Below are 21369 nucleotides of genomic sequence, written 5' to 3'. Positions count from 1 at the left end.
TGTAACTTTTGTATCTGGTAAGGTCAGTCAAGTACCCTCAGGATTTATCCTGTAGCCCTGTAACACACTTTGTAGATCCTTTGTCAGTGTCAGCCATGAGGAAGAGTCAAGGCCATTGCTTGCCACTTTGCTCTCTGTGAAAGCCTGAGAGAAGGTTTTTTCTCTCCATGGGACTCTCCCCAGGCACACTATACATCATGGATCACATTCCTCTGTGGCTTCATTATCTCCTTGATCAGAAAATTTGGAGCACAACTGAGTTACATGATGTTACAGTACAGGTTCTCGTGTGTCCCGAGTCTTCACTGACCTTGAAGTGAAGGTATATTCTAGTATATTCTAAACAGAGTTCTTGAGAGGCTGGAGGCCCCTTATTTTTATTTTATTTTTTTACTTTTGAGACAAGATCTCTCTAAATTGCTAAATAGCCCAGGCTTGGCTTGAATTTATAATCCTCCTGCCTCAGCCTCCCAGAGTGCTAGACTTCTAGATTTCTTTAACTCAGCACTTCATAATCTTTATGATGTGTATATGGGTCTGCTAAGCATCTCAAGCCGAATATATTCTAAACAGAGTTCTTGCTAGGCATGGTGGTGCACACTAGGAATCCCAGCACTTGGGGTGCTAAGGTAGGATGATTGCAAGTTTGAGGCCAAAGTGTGAGACTCTGTATCAAAAAGCCCCCCCCCCCCGAAAGAAACAAATCAGAAAATTATTAGTTTTCCTTCTCTTCCCTCTTTCTGTCACTGGCAACTCCTCTAGAGTGTAAGGCCCAGACCTTAGTGTTTCCCCAGCTTATCTTTTTTTAATTTTTATTTATTTATTTTCCCCCAGCTTGTCTTTTTTGTCTCCCACCACATCCACTCTGCTGGTGGATTTTGATGGCAAAGGTTGTATTTATTTTGTTTTGGTCTTTTGGAGACAGGGTCTTGCTATTCAGCTCAGTCTGGCCTTGAGTTCACTTTGTAAGGATTTTTTTTTTCCCCCTCTCCATTTGCCTTCAGGGCAGGTCTGGCCGGCTTGAGTTGTGGGGATCGAACTATAGCAACCTGAGCCTGACTGCTTTGTTGAAGCAGCCACTTAAAGAACTGAGCTGAGGGGCAGGCCCCCCTTGAGTTCACTTCGTTGTAGCCCAGGATGGTTTCAAACTTGTAATGATCTTCCTGTCTAAGCCTCCCAAGTGGTAGGATTTACAGGTCTATTCTGCTGAATCTGGTTGGAAAAGTTTATTTTAGCCCACAGTTTGTGGTGGTTTAAGTAGATAGAGGACTGGCACCATGGCAATGGGGCATGGCAGAGAAGAAGCAGTCCATGGCAGGGCAGGTGGGAGACAGCTAGGAGCAGCATCAAGCATCCCTTTCCCTTTTATCCCATTCAGGCTACCAGCCTATTGGTTGGTACCACCTTCACCCAGGTGACCCTTTCCATTATCCACACCCAGAACTGTGCTAAAGCAGTTAAAGGGTTAATGGAGTTAGCATACACCCACAATCCATAGACACACACCCAAGAGCTAGCAGTCATTCCCAAAGGCCATACTTTGAAGTTCATGAGAGTTTGGGAGGAAGTCTAGATACAAGCCACAACACTTGCATAGATGTGGCCCGGGTACTTAGCTTCTTTGCCTTTGTTGCTTCAGCCACCATGCCGTCTTGCCAGGCTTGGTTTTGCCTCAGATCTTTCCATTTGCTTTTCTTAGTTAAGTAACATTTCTGGCGACTGGGAAGATAGCTCAGCGATCTAAGCACCTACCTGGAAAGCACAGGGACTTGGGTTTGATCCCTGGTATTGCATACTGTCCCATCCATGGAACCCGAGGTGTGTAGAGCTGGACAATAAAACTGGGTGTAGTGTCACAGGCCTGTAATCCCAGTGCTGGGGCCGCTGAAATGGGATCATTGTGAGTCTGATCTGTGTAGTGAGGCCTTATACCAAATGAAAAAATATTTAATTTTAACTAAAAAAGAGAACACTTTCTGCCCAGAGTACCTCCCTCAATCTTTTACATCACCACTTCCGTTCTGTCAAATGACCATGTCAGTAAACCTTAAATAAATTAATGATCTATCATGCACCATGCCCAGCATCATTTTTCTCCATAACTCTTATCTGCAACAAATTAAGTATATGCAAATTTACTTGTTTATTGTATGTGTCTACCTGTAGTGGAATGTTGGCTGTCTGAGGTTAGTGATGGTGTGTATTGTGGTCATTCATGTATGTAGAGCTGCTGAGGTGTAGTGCTTGGCACCTAGTGTGTATTCAGTAACGTCTGTTGAAATAAAGGAAAAATTGCCAGAAAACCTGCCATTGATGTTTATTTGATGGTAGAAGTTATAACTACTTCTAAGTGTTTTGATCAAGGCTCTGGGACTTGACCTCTATTCCCTAGTCATTGACTAGTTGATGGCATCTGAGATTGAATAGTTCAAGTGGCTTTTCTGCTTTTTTTTTTTTTTTGTGAATGATACCAGGTTAACAAAGATAGCAGGGTTAATGCATTTGGTCAACCTGGAGAGAATCACACCCAGTTACAGTGATCCAGATGTAGAAAGTAGCAAATTCCATTTTGACTAAGGCTTCTGCTTTTTTAAGACCATTTTACTTTCATCTAAGACTTAGAGGTTGTGTGTATTTAGGACTGCACTGTTGAGTTTTATGATTCCATTTTTCCCTTGATCAAATTTGTACCCAAGGATTAGAGGTACATTTTGAATGCTTTTGATTTTTCATATATGTGTGAAGTGTAATTGTATTAAGTTAAAATTCACCTTTTCATTTCCTTTCATCAGTTGCTGAGAGCTTATGTGCCATGGTTGCAGATTGCATTGAATCTTGAGTTATGTAAACTCAAAGAAACCCTGTCTACCTTATCTCCTTTTAAACATGCTTTGCAGAGGTAATAAGCCTGCACACGAATTCCTGTGTGCTATAGATTAGTCCAAAAATGGTGTTCTGTCATTCTCAGCATTACATGAAAGAAGCTGTTTAATTAACCTTTTTTTTTTAATAGCTTAAAAGGGTGCTTTTTCTCAGTTGAAGAGGTAGAGCTCATCCTTGTCAATTTTGTATAGTAAGATGAGTATATAAATGAAGTTTTTTCTTTTACTTTGTAAGGTATCTGTTTGTTTTATGTAATAGTTGATATCACAATACTTATGTAATAGTTGATATCACAATACTTAGAATATTTTCATCACCTCCAAAGGAAATCCTATAACCATAACTGAAAATCTCATCCCTTCTTTCAAGCTTTAGGCATCACTAGTTATTGATCCTGTGACTTGCTTTCTTTGGAGATTTAAATAAAAATGGAGTAAAATGTAGTTTGTTTATGTTTTGTTTTGTTTTGGAAACAAAGTCATTTTATGTACTCCATACTGGCCTCAAACTGTCCTAAAGCGCCTGCTTAGGCAGAGCTAGCTCAGTGGCAGGGGTTTGAGACCTGGCATGCCCTGCCAGCCCTGCCCCCGGGGCACACTGAGAGGGTGATTGAGACTGGGCTTGGTGGCATACACCTGTAATCCCAGTGTTTGGGAGACTGACAGCCGGAGAATTCACTGCTAGCGAGACCCTGTAGACACTGTAGACCCTGTACTAAAATACTTTGAAACAAACAACAGCAACAAAATAACCCAAACACACTGTGGTTGTCTTCAGCCTCCTGAGTGCTGGGTAAGAGGAATATGCTATTATGACTGGGACCATATTTAATCTTTTATGACTGATTTTTAAAATTGCATAATGTTTTGAAGGTTCATCTATGTTGAACTAGGGATTTTTTTTTTTTTTTTGTTTGCTTTGCCTTGTCAATACTTTATATTATATGGATTTGAACATTTTATTTATCCAACTAGTTGGTTTTTAATACACTTTTCTACTCTTGGTTTTCTATTTATAGCCACACAGTGAGAAAGTGAGCTTAGGAATTCTTTTCCCCTTTGACCTTAGGAACTTGGTTTTCTAGATACTTGTTTTTTTTGTTGTTGATATTGTGGCCACGAGGTTTTCTCTTTAGTTGTGTGCCAGCAGAAACCTAATTTTGGCCCATGAACAGAGCAGATCACCATCGAGTAATATTGCTCCTAACAGTCTTTAGGCTTTGCCAGGAAACACCAAGATTCTTACAATATTTGTTTCTGCTTTCTTATTTTAGCTTCAGATGTCTGTGTAATCACTGTTTTAGGCAATGCTTTTTTTTTTTTTTTTTTTGGGGTGGAACCAGGGATTGAACTCTGACCCTTGCGCTTGCCCACAGCAGCGCTTACTCTACTGAGCCATCTCCCCAGCCTCTTATCAATACTTTGAATTAGTCCATCTTATTTTGGAGAACAAAGAACATGACACCTTGTAGTTTAAGGGTATTAATTTTATGATTCCATATTAGTGAGGCTTAATTTTGAAGGTGCTTAACCCTTTTTTTTTTAATTTTTAATTTTTTATTTTAATTTTTATTTTTTTTCTCTTCAAAGTTTTATTGATAAACATATAGCAATGAGACAGTTTCAAATCAAATCGAAAGTACAGTTTCAAAAAATAATACACTGCATACATTCTTCTCGGTGCTTAACCCTGTTAAACATTGTAGTAGCAGGTAAGTTGTTTGAAGCATTGATTCTCAACTGCAGGATTTGCTCCTGGGAGGACACACACAACATTATCTGAGATACTCTCTTCTAGTTCTGATGAGGAGTGGGTTGTGCTACTCGAATCTACATGGGTGGAGGCCAGGAATGGTGACATCTGGTGTTTGGCTCATTCCCTTCGATAGACAACTCTTGGACCCCTGTTGTTCAAGGTACCAGAATTGAGAAGCTTTTGTTTAGAGCTAGCACTGTGTTTTCTTTAACCCACTCCTTAAAAGAGACACAATAATAATGATTGTTTTCAGTAATTGCCAAAACTCAACTTTTGAACATGTTTTGTTTAAGTGTCCTCCATTCTACTCCCCACCCCTCTCCCAGGCTTGCCTGGAACTGGACTTTCTCCTGCCTCAGCATTCCAGGCCCTGGGATCACAGGTGTGTGTATACTACTATGCTAACTAAAAACTTTGTATTTAATTAAATGCTTAAGGGAATAATTGGATATGTGGATGAGTGTTTGTTCTTTAGAGGTAGGAGTTGTTAGTTTTTCCTGGAAACCTGGGATTCCTCATGTTGGGAATTTCTTTTTCAAATAACGACAAGGTATTGTTTCTTTCTTTCTTTTTTTATTTTTCAAACCAAATTGGTAGGACAGTTTCAATAATTAACACATTGCATACATTCTTCCTAGTGGTTAATTGTTGTACAAGTTGGGGACATGATATCCTATTTACAAACACTATTAGAACAAATCCCTCTATTCATTAAGAGAATGTAACTACATATCTATTCTAACCATTTTGAATACACAGATACAAAATGGACATTCATCTGTATCCCCTTTCTTTGTTTAGTTCCGTTATTTGAATATTATGGGTGTGTTAACTTGGCAAAATATTCTAAAAGAGTCCAGTAGTCCATAATAGTATTGGGTCTTCCGCTTGACTGGCAGTGCCAGAAATTGTTGACCTGAGTCCCCTACAGCTCAACATAACACCATGGCTTTACTTCTTATACTTCGTTTGTATACTTTTCTGCTGGATGGTTAAGACCCAGATAAAGCAAGACCTGTGCAACAAGAGTTGTAGCTTTTGGATCTGATAAAGTCAGTGAAATCCCCTCAGGATTTATCCTGAGATACTGTACCTCAGATTGTAGATCCTTTGTCAGTGTCAGCCATGCGGATGAGTCACGGCCATTGCTTGGCCAGTGTGCTCTCTGTGAAAGCCTGAGAGAATGTTTACTCTCCACGTGACTCTCCTTAGGCACATTCTACATCATCAATCACTTTCCTCTTTGGCCCCATAATCTCCTTGATCAGAAAATTTGGGACACTACTGAGTTATGTGACGTTACAGTACAAGTTCTCATATGTCCTGAGTCTTAATTGACCTTAGAAGGCTAGGGCCAAAATGTTGGCTTTCCTTGCGGCCCTCCTTTTTCTCTAATTTTGGTCTGCAAACTTAGGTTGTTAACTCTCCAGAACAAGTTTATTGTTATTACCATACAACCTAGGCTGTTAAGCTTAACCTCACTGTCTGTCTGCATATCAAACATCTTAGGCATAACATGGAACAGGTATTTTTCATCAAGTATTGATATGTTGAACTTTAAGTCCCTACAGAATATGATGAAAAAACATTTAAAAATTACAATATATTTTAAAAATAGGCATAAAAATTATGTAATTCTTATGTTTACGTGTAAGTCCAAAAATCTAACCATATACAACCTTGAAGCAGGATGTTTCTTTCTTTCTTTCTTTCTTTTTTATTTTTATTTTTATTTTTTTTTCTGAACTGGGGATTGAACTCAGGCCCTTGAGCTTGCCAGGCAAGCACTTATTCTACTGAGCCATCTCATCGGCCCCAAGGTATTGTTTCTTACTTAACTTTAATTGAATTGTTGTAACCTAGAATTTTGCTGTTTCGGATACTTTTTCACCTTTTGTAGTGGCCCCATCCATGTTTTGTTATTACAGTGTCTTTAGGGAAGAAACTAAGCTGTCTTATTTATTAGAATCTCCCAGGCCTGGCCATCAGTGTCCCTAGTGCCTCTTGTAGATGAAGGTGCCCCGTGGACAGCCGGCCTGCTTGGGATGAGAGTCTTCACCCAGGGACCCACTGTGCATTTCCTTGTTGTTCATGTCCTTTCAGTAAGCCCTATGCTTGGAGAACAAGCTTGTGAATTTGTTGCAGGGCTGACTGCATTTCAACATGAAGCAGGCAGAAAACGGTGCAGGAGTCCTTCAGCCATTTGTTGTGTGGTTGAATTGGATCAGGTGGAAAGAACTTTACAGCTTGGAAAGCTGCCCTCAGTACCGCAGTCATTTTAATGGAAACAGTTTTATTTCTGCATGAGTTTACAGTTTTGCTGACTCCACTTTTCAGTGTCACCTTGCAGCTTCATCAGTGATTCTCTGGCACATTTTGAGGTATTCTTCATTGTTGGTTGCTGTTTATGAGAAGTGCCTTGTTTTTTATGCAGTGAATACGAGTGTTAGAGTGATGTTTCCTTTTCCAGAGCAAAAGCCATTACATTTTCTTTCCTAGACATGTTGATATGAAACAGAAGAGGAACAGAAAATTGATTTCCCTTTGAAAGCAGTCACCCAGCTGTAACCTGCCGCTGTGGCTTCGAGTGCTCGCTGCAGCTGCTTCTCTGGGTGGCAGTGCCATAGCAGGCTGCTTCCTTAGGTCCTCCACACCTGGACCAGGTCTTTTGTTCTTACAAGAGCACAATAATTGCACAACTGGCACAGGCAAGGGTGCTTGAGGTGCTTTGGTTCCTTACTTAGGCTTTCAGAGTCATTGGATTTGAAAGCAGCTTTGTTTGAGGAATACTAACTACTTTTGATGGAAAATAACTCTCACACTGCCAAGTAAAATGAATATTCCTCAGATGCTGTTTTCATCTCAGTAGCCTACAACAGCACCATGTTTGCTTAGCCTACCGTCTTGGACAACTTGGCTTTAAAAGGACCTGTAATTTAAAGCTAGGTAGCCTTATGTTTAAAAATAGTGTGGGTTCTAGAGGCCGGAGATGTAGCTCAGTGGTGTAGCACTTGCCTGGCGTGTGCAGGCCCAGGCTTCAGCTGCAGCTTGGGGAGAGAGGGTAGGGGTGTATGAACTTCAGAGTCAGTGGCTTGGATTTATAATCTGGGACTGAAACGCAAACTCTGTGATTGTGGTCAGTTCGCTCAGCTTCCCTGTGTTTACTTTGGCCTTGTGAAATACATATAATAATAGTACTCACTAAACAGAGGTAGAGTTAGTGTGATCGTATTTCTGATTTGGTTTGCGTATTTTTTCCTGCATAATTACTAATTTTGTCTCTTCCCCCGTGTGTACCAGTTTGAATGATAAATTATGCTGTCACCTTTGTTACAGTGAAGATTAAGCAAGTTAATGTGTAAAATGCTTAGTGCATATTAAGTGCCCAATGAGTGTTAGCTGCCTTATTATTTTAGGAACATCCATTATCTGTGTGCTGCCTCTGCTTAGACCTTTTATTTCTACTGTCTGCCCCCCCCCCCAGCTATTTAACACAGTGCTTTTAAGTGAAGTTCCTCTCACCTGACGTGTCTTTCTTTTCTTTGCTCCTCCTTTTTCTGTTCATGGTTATGAGCCAGTTCAGTTACTCATGAAATATTTTTACTAATGAAGCCTCCTCCTAATGGTGCCTTTACTGTCCTAGCGTATATGTGAGAGGGACGGAAAGAAGTTGTAATTCTCACCTGCATGTGCCAGGTAGTGAATTAGGACCTGGAATACCAGAGACAGCAGAAGCATTCAAGGATTAGTTCCTCATGGGACTTTTAGCTTGGAGCTAGAGAGAAAATTAAGCCACACAAATGAATATAACGTTATAGATGGGGAAAGGGCTGTGGTGGGAATCTAACCTAGGTTTGGGCCAGAGAGGCTACTTGGTGAAGTTACTGTTGAGATGTGAAGGAAAGAATTGCAGAAGACCTCAGGCCGGGAGGGCAGCGCCTGGCAGGCAGCAGGGAACATGTGGGGAGGCAGCTAGGGGGCTCGGAGCCCACTGGAAGCCCAGTGTGTTCCAACGCAGAGAGTATTCAGACAGTGGAATGAAGTGAGGTCATGGAAAAGAGAACTTCAGTGCATGGAGTCACTGGATTATTGAAGGTGGGGATCAATCTAATGTCATTAGCATTTTTAAAAATTTTTATTTATTTGTGTGTGTGTGTGGCCAGCTCAGCCCACCAGGGGGCGGGGCTGGCTGGCATGTGGTGCTGGGGGATTGAACCACGCTCCCTGTGCTTTGCTAAGCTTGTTCTAAGTAGGTGCTTTAGACCACTGAGCCATCTAACCAGCCCCCGTCATTAGCATTTTGAAAGCAGTGTGGTACACTACAGTATCGCGGTCTGAAGGACTAGATTTGAAAAGATCAGTGAGGAATCTGATTGAGGTGATCCAGGAAAGTCACACTAGTTGCTTAAACCAAAGAGCATGGTGTTGGAGAAGTTCAGAAATGGATGCGAGACTGTTGAGAAGAGGAGGTGCTCATCTGGCCCCCAAGCGTGCTTTTCGTTTGGACACTCTGCCAAAGTATCTTTGAGACATTAAGAGAAAACTCCAGGTATGTGGTTTTTATGTTCACCTGGAGCAGGAGGAGAAATCTGGTACACAGGTATATTTTGTGGCTCACCTGTGTGTATGTGTGTATTGGTTTACTTGTAGCCCTCCCACACTCTGTCTCCATTAAATTCTCCATTTAAGATCTTCTTGGAGGTATACTTCTATGCCCACTCCCTTTTATGTCTGGTGTCCTTGGGACCTAAGACCCACGAGGGCAGGGGTTTTTGTCTTTCTTTATTCAAAGTACCTGGAACTATAGTAGGCATTCAGTGGGCAGTTGTTCCTTGAATGAATGACAATTTTGAATCTAAGATGTATTCTAGATTTGGTTAGACTTTTGTTTTATTATTTATTAAAATGTTAGCTGCTTCAATGGTTTCAGTATCATCTGACATACACTTTTAATATTTTGGCTTTCTTGAAGAAAATAATTCAGAGGGTTGAATGGGTGGGAGGGTGTGGTGAGTGTTTCTTATCAGCATGGCTAAGTTTGTGAAATTTTGGCATGTTTGAGGAGTAGGAGACCCAGCCCACAAGTAGCAGCAGGTCCTAATCAGGTCACAGAGGATTGAGCTTTGTAAGAGCTGGCTGTTTTTGTTTTTTTTTTTAATAAATGTCTTTGGTACAGGGTCTTATACTATGCAGTTCATCAGACTTGTAGTGATCCTCCTGTTTTCAGCCACCCCAATGCTGGGATTACAGGAATGTTCCATCACGTCCAGTCTTGTTGGTTGGCACAGAGTGCCCAGGTGTGGAGCTGGAGTGCAACGTGTGGTGCCCGGGATTGAACCCCAGTCTCTGCAGTTGCCTAAGCAGGCACTTAGTCTGCTGAGCTATCCCACTGGCCCAGAGCTGCCTTCTTTTGGGGGGCCGGTGGAGTGGAACCGGGGATTGAACTCAGGCCTTTGCGCTTGCCAGGGAAGCGCTTATTCCACTGAGCCATCTCCCCGGCCCCATAGAGCTGCCTTCTTGATCATTGGTTGTGTGGCCTTGTGCGTTGGATCTTTGTACAGTGAAGTAGGGGTGACGAACTCCTTCTAGGTCACTATGAGAAACCTCAGCTTGCTGTAGCAGTTGTCATATTGTCTTATTTTGTAGGTCATTTCTAGCAAGTTAAAATAACAGCTGTGTTTCTCATTACAATATTGTGCCCTTACTCTGAGTTATTTTCAATGTTACCTTGTTGGTATATGCTGGTTATCAAAGCTCAAAAAAATTGTGATTGATGTGTTAGATGAGAGGAAGATATTTCCCCACTGAGCTATTATAACTTAGAACCAAATGAAATTGATAACTGGATTCACTTTAGCTTTGTAATATTGATATTGTTAACTAAAAGTTGGCTATATATTGCTGTATGTTGTGTACAACATATTTCATATTATATAGTTATATACTTATACATCATAAACACATATATAAATGGAGCCAATTTTGAGATTACTGAGGACATTGACTTTATATTTATGTCTCCATTCACTGGCGTGCACGCACATACACTCTACACTGAATTTCATTTTGTGAATGTTTTTTCTATTTCTTGAATTCTTTTTCTGTGTTTTGTTCCTTTTGACAAAACAGCTGTTTTATTTGTCAGTAGAAACTGGATCATTTTAAAGTAAGTAAGGTTTAGGGGGGGACAAAAAGAAAAAAAATTAGTAAGGTTAAATAAATATATAGTTGGGATATTTTTTTCTCTTGAGTGTTGAAATAATATTAAAAAAAAATTTCTGAAGCAGTTTTTTTGTTAACTCCAGGGAGTGAACAACTTAAATTCACGGGTGCTCTTTCAGTCCCAAACTGTGGTTGAGTGAAGGTTTTCAGCCCAAGATCCTCCGTTTTTGGCCTGATGTTTTCGGTGTCCAAGAAGAATGTGTTAGTACATCATCTTGTTCCTTGTATGATTGGCTTGTGTGTGTTGTGAATTTAAGCCAGGTAGAGAAAGCACTAATATATGCTTGTATTTCACTTGCTAATTCCTGTGGCCTGCAGGTATTTGGGAGTTTTTTTTACTATCTGTGTAGCAGATGATCCACCTATGCAAAAGTTTTATAAGAACTAGAATAGAATTCTAGAGCTAGAATTTTCCTATTCTTGAAATATACTGAGAAAATTAAAATCCAATCTGAAAGTGTATTTTCTAGGTGGAAAGAAGTGCTTGCTAGGTGTCTGCCGTTTGCTTTCAGCCCTCTGGCCTTACTTATCGGTGATGACTATTATTACTCCTTCCTTAGCATCCCCCAAAGACTGTTGCTGACATTTTTTATTTTTCCTGAAATCCCAAGGATAATTGGCTCGCTTAATGCAGGCGGTGGCGCTCATGCGCATTGTGTGGTGTTATTCCCCCCCCCCCCCCCCTTCAGAGAGAATCTGATAATTTCATGGCTTGGGCATGACCAAAGAAAATTTTCTCTGCATCTGAGTAATATAATTGCATCTGATTTATCTGTTGTTGTGAAGTAAACAGGAGCAATCTTTTGTTTGTTTGCATATGCTGTTTCCTATCCGGCCCTCATAGCGTGAGAAGCAGATGGCTCTCACATTGATCACTGGCTTCCTTTTGTTGCATGTGAGCATCCAGAGCGAGAATTATGAGTTTTTTTTTCATTGTATTTTTAGTTCTGAACACCTGGTACCCAGATAGTGTTTAGTAAAGATTTCTGAACGAATGAGGTATTGGGGAAGATGATAAAAGATCAGACAAGATACATTATTGCTATTAGGAATTGCAAAATGATTTATAAACATACGTATTTTCTCCCCCAGCTGTAAACTTTTTATGAGGAATTGTGTTGGGTGAAGCATTAGGTACTCAGTCTTTTCATTATACACTTTTTTTAAATTTTAGTAAGGTTCTACAGGGCCTACAGGGTCTCATGTAGATGGGACTCGTAGTGATCTGCCTGTGTTCAGCGTCACAAGAGCTGGGATTACAGGTGTGTGCCGCCGCCACCATGCCCAGTCTCTCAGTAGCCTTCTCAGCACGCCCTGGGGGTGGTCCAGCACTGGGACCACTGCCAGAGGTGAAGCAGGGCCTCAGCATCTGCCTAAACAGGTGCTTTAATCTGTTGAGCTATTTGGCCCACCTCATTATATACTCTCAACTTTAGATTTTTCTTGTTGGATTTAGTTCTTAAGGAGCCTATTAGACTAATTGTAGCTGGTGGAAATTTGAAAGAATATAAACACCACCCAATATTCCTTAAGGCACAGCGGTTTGCTTTTAGTTTTTTAAGGCAGAAATAATAACTGTTATAGAGAACCCATTTTTCCTGGAATTGAACTAGGATGGGAAACTGAGAAGATGTGTATGATGTAAGTAAGGGTAACTGAAAGATTCTTGCTTTGAAGCTGTCACTTTCATTGGTATCAAGCGTATTTGTTTTTAAAAAGAACTCTGGAAGTTTGGAGAAGTATGTAGAATCTTCAAAAGACCCACTGTGTGACATCCTGGGATGTTTTCCACTTCAGTATTTTTTCAGGTGGAAATAATTTTTTCTATGAGTTCTTACCTCCTTTAAATTTATATTGTGGGTGATAAAGTTCCTCTTTATAATTATTCCCATTATATATTGTCTACTAGGGTACACTTGACTTTTTCCCCCATACAAAAGAAAAAAAATTGGTATATAGTACTACAGTTTACTTTTATGCTTACATGTGTTGTTTTTTACTTTTTTTTAGACAGTGTCTTGGTTTGTATTTAACACCGGCCTTGAAGTCACTATGTAGCACAGTCTGGGCTTAAATTTGGAGCAATCCCCCTGCCTTATAATCCCAAAGATTGGGATTATGCATGTTTGCCAGCATGCCCAGCCGGTTGGTTTTGAATTTTGATCTTAAAAAAAGACCCCAAGCCAGGCATAGTAGTGCATGCCTGTAATCCCTGCACTTGGAAGGCCAAGGCAGAAGGATCACTGTGAGTTTCAGACCAGCCTGGGCCACAATGTGAGCTCAAGGCCAGCCTGAACTACGAAGTGAGTGAGAGAGAGAGAGAGAGAGAGAGAGAGAGAGAGAGAGAGAGAGAGAGAGAAAGAAACCCTCTTTCAAAAAAGACAGAAACAACACTCCAACCATTTTCTGAGGCCAAAGCTATATACTGAAATTGTGTAGCATTCGTTTTAACTTTTTTAACTATGGTCTGAGACATTTTTAGACAAATCTAAAGCATGACTAAGTGCTTTAACTAAACATCATTTTATGAAGAAAATAAAAGGAAATGCTAAAGTAAAACAATTTCTTTCTCTCTCATTTCCTTATAGCATTTTTGAAACGTTGGGGTTATTGGAGTGGTTGGATTTTCCCTGGAATTGCGTGAGAAATTCAGAAGACTGAAGCCCAGGCTTACAGTCTACCTTTCACGGAGGCCTAGCCGTGAGAGGACAGAAGAAGGCACGTGGCGAATCATGACAGCTGACAAAGACAAAGACAAAGACAAAGAGAAGGACCGGGACCGAGATCGGGACCGAGAAAGAGATAAAAGAGACAAAGCAAGAGAGAATGAGAATTCAAGGCCCCGCAGGAGCTGTACCCTGGAAGGAGGGGCCAAAAATTATGCGGAGAGTGATCACAGTGAAGATGAGGACAATGACAATAGTGCCACCACAGAGGAGTCCACCAAGAAGAACAAGAAGAAACCACCAAAAAAAAAATCTCGTTATGAACGGACGGATACGGGTGAGATAACGTCCTACATCACTGAGGATGATGTTGTCTACAGGCCAGGAGGTAAGGAGAGGCACACATGTGTCTTCATAGAGCTTGTGGGAGAATAATCTTAGCATTTTGATGAAAGAGATGTGTTTTTGACATGTTAAGGCAGGCCTGGGGCCCAGAAAGGACGGTGTCTTTGGATAGGAAGACTTAACAAGCTTGTGGCGTACCATGGGCCTGTGAGGTTTAACTACTTCTTGCTGTGTTGTTTTTGACTTGGTCTTTTCCCTGGTTTGTGTGTTGAAACGTCTTTCCTCGTTTTTTCGTGCCACTTGTTCTTTCCCTTAGTTACCTGCCTGGTATTTGTCATTGCCCTTGCTTTTCACCTTCTTGACCCTAAATTAGGCTCTGATGACTCTATAGAGTTGAATATGTACATGGTTGGGCCAAGTAAAGCTCAAGATTCTTAGAAACACGACATTTTGTGTTAGAATAGTATTGGCCAGAAGCTAGATAGATACTTTTAATGGCCTGCAGATCAAGGTTTATCTCTTCCATTAGCCATCTTTTCCGAAGTATTGAACTTTAGCTGTGCTAATGAGTGATAATAGAAGAAAGCAATAACCTGTGAGGTTCTCCAGAGAATGTACTTTGGCAGTTTGTTGTAGTTAAGCTTACAGCTGTACTCAGAGACAGACGTCACTTTTTGATGAAATAGTTGGACACGGGTGATTGAGAACCTCACAATCCCAGCTTAATCTTTTCTCATTGGAATATGCTGTGTCTTAAGATGGCTTTTCTTACAGAGCCAAGAAAACTAGTGAAGGTCATTTTGTTTGAATGACTTCCTTTGTAGAGGTCTGATGATAATTTCATAGGAGATATAATTAACAGATTAAAGATACTACTTTGATGTTTTTCCAAGAAATGGATTAAAAGATTTCACTGTGTTATGTCACTAACCAGGCACAATGATTTTATTGAGGAGTATGCTTAACTGTTCTGAACTTCTTACAAAGTTGTAGTTTTTTCTCCCCCTTTCTCTGTGTATTTTGATCTCTCCAAGATGATCAGTGTTAAAACTTATGCAGACCAGCCTGAATTCTCAATGAAAGGTGTGTGCAGCACCTAATGCCAGCTTCTGTAATGTGGGATGTCCTTCCTGTGCTGGTGGGGACCCTGCACCAGTATCTTGGTATACTTGTGGGAAATGCTGCCTGAACTATGTCGAGAGATGATAGTTAACAGTGAGAAACTCTGCGGTTAAGACATCTCTTTAACATTGAAACACTTATTTCTTTTGTTTGTGGGACTGTGGCCTCTTTTTTCTGCTGAATGTCTTCCTTACAAAAACTAGTTTTGTAAGTTGGATGTAGTGGCGCCCACCTGTAATGCCAGCACTTGGGAGTCTGAGGCAGGACTGTGAGGTTGAGTCCAGCCTGGGCTACACAGTGAGTTCCAGCCTGAACTGTATAGTGAGACACTATCTCAAAAAGGCTAGAAAAAAACAAAACAAAACTGGTTTTGAGTAAATTTTGTTGGGGGCCAAGGATATAGCTGAGAGGTCCAGTGCCTGCCTGCTAAGTGCAAGGTCCTGAGGAGGTGGGGGAGGGAGGAAGGGAGAGAGAGAGGGAGAAGGAGAAGGGGGGGGGAGACAGTTTGTATTCAGGAAATGTTACATTTTCATCCTGCATCTTTTACAGCTGACAAAAACTTCTTGTTCAAAAAATACTTTTTTGATCTTCTGAAGAATATGCAGAGGAAGATTGCTAGGGCTAGTTTATAAAATGGCTGTTGTTACAGTGTTTGGGGGAGTACTGTATACAGTCTTCCCTTGGTACCCACAGAGATTGGTTCAGGACCCTCCTGAGGTAGCAGATCTGCCACTGTTCCAGCCCCTACATAAAATGAGTTGGTATTGCCCAAACAAGCACATGTGCTCCCATGTACAATGCTTTCAGATAACTTACAATAGCTAACATAATGTATGTGCTGTGCTCATAGTTGGCATATTGCATTGTTTAGGAAATAATGGCAAGAAGAAAGGTAGTACATGTTCAGTATGGATGTAGGTTTCCCCCTTCAAATAGTCCACTCTGTGGTTGGTTGAGTCTATGAGTGTGGAATCAGCTGACCCGAGAGGCTGACTGTACTTGGGTATGCATGTTTTGTTTTAGTAAATGTGAAGGAAGACTTTTGAGATGTGAAAAAGATAGGATCTGTCTAGAAGTTCAGTATGTTAGGATGGCTCAAAATGGTTTAAAGGTTACTGTGGCATCAGGGTGTAACCACTTGGTTGGAAGTATCCTTTGTGCTAGGGACAGTGCTGTGGGCTGTGGACTGTATCATGCCCATTCCAGTGGATGCCTGCCTCTTCTTTGATAAAGAGATTGGTTTTTGGCTTATTCATTGGTTTCTTTTGGTGGGTGTTTGAAGATAAGTAACTTGGTTGCCTTGTCCAAATAACTTCTTTCTAAATGTAGGGTGTTTAATGTGAAGAATTAAAAGGAGAATACTTCTGTATTGTGGAGAGAGTGGGAAAGGGGACGACATTCTGATCCTGGGCTGGGAACAAGGTCATGTCTGCAGTGCCCCACCTCCTTCAACCGACCATTTTCTACAGCATGGTCAGCTCTGAGCTCATCCATCGATTCATCCACAGATGAGTTTAGTAGCCTCAAGAACCAGTCACTTTCCAATGGCTCCCACCTCTGACACATGAACTTGGGGAGATACTTTAGACCTAAAATTAAAAGATTCTTAGATGGGAGTTGATTTTGTTTTTTCCCCCTTCATTTTCCTTCCTGGACTTTTCTTTCCTGGTATAAATGATTATAGTAACATCCTGTGTTAGTGATGGAAACATTGTCCTCAACCACAAGCAGAGATTCTGTGTGCTCAGTTGTTTCTTCAGTGCCCAAGGCTGTAGAGAATGTCAGAATCAGAAGTTCTCAGGGGAGTACTAGTTTTTTTTTTGTGGAAGAACCTGCGATTGAACTCAGGCCCTTGTGCTTGCCAGGGAAGCGCTTATTCCACTGAGCCATCTCCCTGGCCCCGAGTACTAGGTTTTGAATTGTAGATTTTTTAATGCTCACGTGTTTTTAGACTATAGAAAATAGATTTAAAAATTAATTTATTGTTATTTTACTATTTTGAATTTTGTGATATTTAGGTAAGTAAAAGTTTGGCTCTTTTCCAAAATGTTACTCAGAGTGAGCCCAGCACTGATTATTTAGGGACAGAAGCAGGCTATTATAGAATATACTTTCTATAGCGCCTAGGTTCATATCAGGGTATTTGCTCTGAGAACCATGAGATTGTATCGAGCAATTGGGCATTTACATTCTGTGAGAGTTTAGTCACAGCTGGTAATATTCTTATTTTTGCTGCTCACCTCTGCATTTGTCTTTATGTCTCAGCATCGTGGACTTTGTCCCGTGTACCGGCTCACAGTCTTTGCACTTGGTGTCACCTCAGCCTCGCAACTGCATCACTTTTTACTCAGCGCTGGTCCTTGCTCTCTCCCACCCCCGTGGCCCTGCCCTCTCTACCTGGCTGGGCAGATTTTCTTAACAGACTCATGGCATTAAGCTGTTGGATTCTAGCATAAAGCAATCATTTTTAAAAAATTTATTTCTATTATTGTTGGATTAAATCTTGTTTCTTGCTTTCCCAAGGGCAGTAACTGCTTTTGTTTGCTGTAGAATTTGAAGCATCTAGTATATGCATATGTGTATTATGTAGTATTTGTGGAATGACAACACAGTTTTAAAATTTTTATTTACTCTGATTACTGATGTTAAGGTTACAGTAGTTCTCCTGCAGTGTATCTTGGATCATTTATTTCCCAAAGAATGTTTTAACAGACTCATTCAAAAAAATTAAAAAGCAAGACCTTTTTGGGATTTCATTGTGTATCACCCTGTGTCTAACTTCTTTGTTGTCTGTTAGATGAACTTCTACCTTTGAGATAACAGTCAGGATACCAGATTGATTGATTACACAGCTGCATTGAGCCAGATCTCCCTCACGGGCCTTTTTAGCATGGGGCATTGCTTTCTAGAGTTTACTGTAGGTGGCGTATTAATTTATTTGTACTATTTTTAGTTAGACACTGGCGAGTTTAACTCTTTCATTCTCGATCCAGGTAGAACTGGTCAAAAAACTAAATTTGTACTGGGAGACATTTTTAAATTTGACATAGGACTGCTGCTTTCTGTTTGTAGAAGCAAACGTGTTTTTAAGAAAATGCTGTTAAGCTGATTCTTCCTTTTGTGCAGTCTGTCATATTAACTGATAATTTTGCTCAACTCTTCTGCTGATATAAAGTCCTAGAACAACAAAAACATTTATCACTTAAATTACAAATAAAGATGTTCAAGTTGGTATTATTATCTGTGTTGTCCCTACTTCTATAAATATAGTGCAAAATGAATTTTTTATGTAGGTGAATTTTACATATAAAAGGCGAGGAATGAGATTATTGTTTTTGAAATCTTAGGTGGTATAAAACACCCCCCGCCTTATTTTTTTGAAGGATTCATCTGATGTTTTTAGAAATTGGGACTTGAACTAGAAAATGACCTGGAAGGTGAAATTAATTATATGCTTAACAATGAAATGTTAATTTCTTTTGATGCAAATTGAATTTAAGCTGGAGAAAAAGACCCCAAATTAGGCAAAATAAAACCTGGCAATGTGTAGGTAGAAAAACTACTTAAATTGAAAAGTAGACTTGTTAAAAAACATTGAATGGATACAAAAGAGTATAATACAATACGATGGCTTTTATTTATCATTTACAAACAAGCACAGCTTTGCCTTCCGTGGTTGAAGTCAGACAGGTTAGGCGTCTGGGTACCCTCAAGGTTGCATTCGTGCTCCAAGTGATAGCCCCTGCATATTCCCAGCACTCTGGGAGGTGGAGGCGGGAGGTTTTCAGGTTCGGTTCAGCCTGGGCAGTTCAGCTCTTTATGAAGAACCTGCTCCCTGAAGAAAATGTCTTGCTCAGATTTACACAGGTGTGTTCACTTCGGGAAATGTGGTCTGCTTTGGACTTCTCTAGGTATATTGTACTCCAGGGAAAAGTTTGCTTGAGGAGGAAACGTTAAACACCAAACTCCATTCTGTAGGGTTAGTTTCCCTGTGATTTAAGTTCCTTCTTAGAGGAGGAAAAGAGTCACTGGCCAGTATTCAAGAACCACCGCCCCACAGGATTCAAAATCAGCAACAGAAAAGTGAATGGTGTTACACCAGTCGTGAATTTACCTAGAGATTAAAAAGAAAGATCAGGAAAACAAGTCCATTCATAATGGGTTCCCCAGAACTAAGTACCTAGGAATCTGCCTAACCGAGGAGTTGAAATACTTCTATAATGACAGTTACAGACCTCTGAAGAAAAAAAATTGAAGAAGGCATTAGACAATGGAAAGCTTGTGTGACTGGGGTTTTTTATTAGTCTTTGCCTGCACCAGTGTTTTAAAGAATGCTAATTATATCTTTCAGCAGATACAGTGTTTTTGTTTCAATATTTAGATTTTTTTTTTTTTTTTCCCAGAACCAGGAATTGAACTCAGGCCCTTGAACTTGCCTGGCAAGCGCTTATTCTACTGAGCCATCTCCCGACCCTAATATTTAGACTATTGATCCATTTCTATTTTAATTTAGTGCAGGGTGAAAGATATAGGTCTAGTTTTAATGTTTAGCATGTGGAAAGCAAATGTTTCCAACACCATTTATTAGAGAAGCTTTCTTCCAGTGAAAGTGTCTGACACTTTTGTTGAAAATGAGAAGCCTAAAAATGCCTGAAGGTCTTTCTGCGTTTTCTGATCTGTCCATTCATTCTTCCTTTCTGTCAGCACCATGTTGTTTTTAACGGAGTAGCGTTGTGGTATGATTTCCAGTCAGGGCTTGTGATGCTCCTTACCTTCCCTGTGTCGCCTGGAATTGCCTTTGTCATTCTATCACAAAGAATCCACGACTGGATCTTATCTTTTTTAAAATCTCATCTTATAGAAAAAGCTTTTTTATACAGTGTGACAAACCACCAGCAGAGTGAAGAGACGGCTACAGTGTGATTAAAAATAAAAAACCCTTATCCCAGCGGTTGTGAAGACAGACGATTATCTTAGAATGTGTAAGAACAAAAACCTCAAACAAGGAAGAACCTCCTGTCCCCTCAGTGTAAAGATTTCTGTCCAGAAATGAGCATTTGACAAAGACACTTCTCTGATAAAGAATAGAAATGATAAATACATGAAAAAAACGTTCAACATCTTGCTAGCCGAGAAATGTAAATTAAAACAAGCCGAGATCCCTTCTCATCCTGGAAAGAATGGCTATTATGAAGAAATCAACAAATAACAAATGCTGATGAGGCTCTGGCAGAAAAGGAAGCTTTCTCCACTGTTGGTAGGAGTGTAGAATGGTGTAGCCACTGTGGAGAGTCCTCAGAAAATTAGCACTCTAGGTTCTAGTCTACTCAGCTATTTCTCTTCTTACTATCTTCCTGAAATAGTTGAAAACATCCTACCAAAATGATATATGCACACTTATTTTATAACAGCAGATATTAATAGCGAAATCTTGAAAACAGCCCAGATGCCTACCAACTGATGAATGGATAAAGAGAGAAAATGTGTTTCTTAAGAAATACAGTGGAGCATTACTCTGCCATAAAGAAGGTTCCGATTGAGACATTTCTAGCTAAATGGATATACCTTGGGGCTGTCTGAAATAAGATGACTTGGACATACACACGTAAGTGCTGCATCGTTTCTCTGGTGTGAGAAACTGAAAGTATGAATAAGGGCCAAATGTGTAATAGGTATTGTGAAACAGGCAGAAAATATTGAAATGGGAAGCAGATGTAGGCAGGGTGGAGAACCAACATAAGGGATAAGAAAAAGAAAGAAAACCAGAACAGCAGGAAAAACATGGAAACAAACCTTTGGAAATAAGGAGGGGGAGAGTGGTTGAAGGGAGAGGGTAGGAGAGTGGGGTAGGGGAACAAAACTTTACATCATGTACAATAATTAATACAATCAGTATGTAGAACTAAAATGTACCAATAAACAATTATGAAAAGAAACCAAAAATATATGAGATTTAATTATAGTCAGTGCTGTACATATCATGAACCATATATAAACCATATCATGGACCACTGAAGTACTTTTAAAAAATTATGGAACACCTTCCCTTGTTCTGGGATCAGCAGAATTAATACTGTTATGAAGATCATATTATTAAAAGTGATCTGTAGATTTAAGGGAGTCCCTATTAAAATACGAACAGCATTCTTCACAGAGCTAGAAAAGTTTGTACGGAACCCAAAGAAACCCAGAATAGCCAAAGCAATCCCGAGCAAAAACAGCAAAGCAGGAGGCATCATGTATAGGGTTTCAAGTTACACTACTAAAACAGCACAGGAAGCACAATGTCGACACGTAGACAGTGTAATAGACACAGAATCAACCCTTTGTATCTACAGCCATCTTATTTATTTATTTATTTATTTATTTATTTATT

The 21369-nt window shown here is 40.1% G+C and overlaps 1 protein-coding gene across 6 annotated transcripts in view; it reads left to right on the top strand.

Moving 5' to 3' along the window:
• Nucleotides 1–21369, top strand: part of Rere (arginine-glutamic acid dipeptide repeats) — a 451075-nt gene that overhangs the window by 156012 nt on the left and 273694 nt on the right. For 5 of the 6 annotated variants that reach the window (XM_004639633.2, XM_023699557.1, XM_023699553.1 and 2 more), the window contains exon 2: nt 13449–13914. In XM_004639633.2, the coding sequence (XP_004639690.1) occupies nt 13593–13914 (322 nt within the window). In that variant the 5' untranslated portion in view covers nt 13449–13592. Of the gene's footprint in view, nt 1–12110; nt 12123–13448; nt 13915–21369 lie in introns of those variants that run through there. The other variant, XM_023699554.1, reaches the window with a different exon arrangement.

The sequence above is a fragment of the Octodon degus genome, unplaced genomic scaffold, assembly GCF_000260255.1.
Source record: "Octodon degus isolate 3935 unplaced genomic scaffold, OctDeg1.0 scaffold00113, whole genome shotgun sequence".
NCBI classification, from domain to species: Eukaryota; Metazoa; Chordata; class Mammalia; order Rodentia; family Octodontidae; genus Octodon; species Octodon degus.
This window is presented reverse-complemented; position numbering and strand designations above follow the sequence as displayed.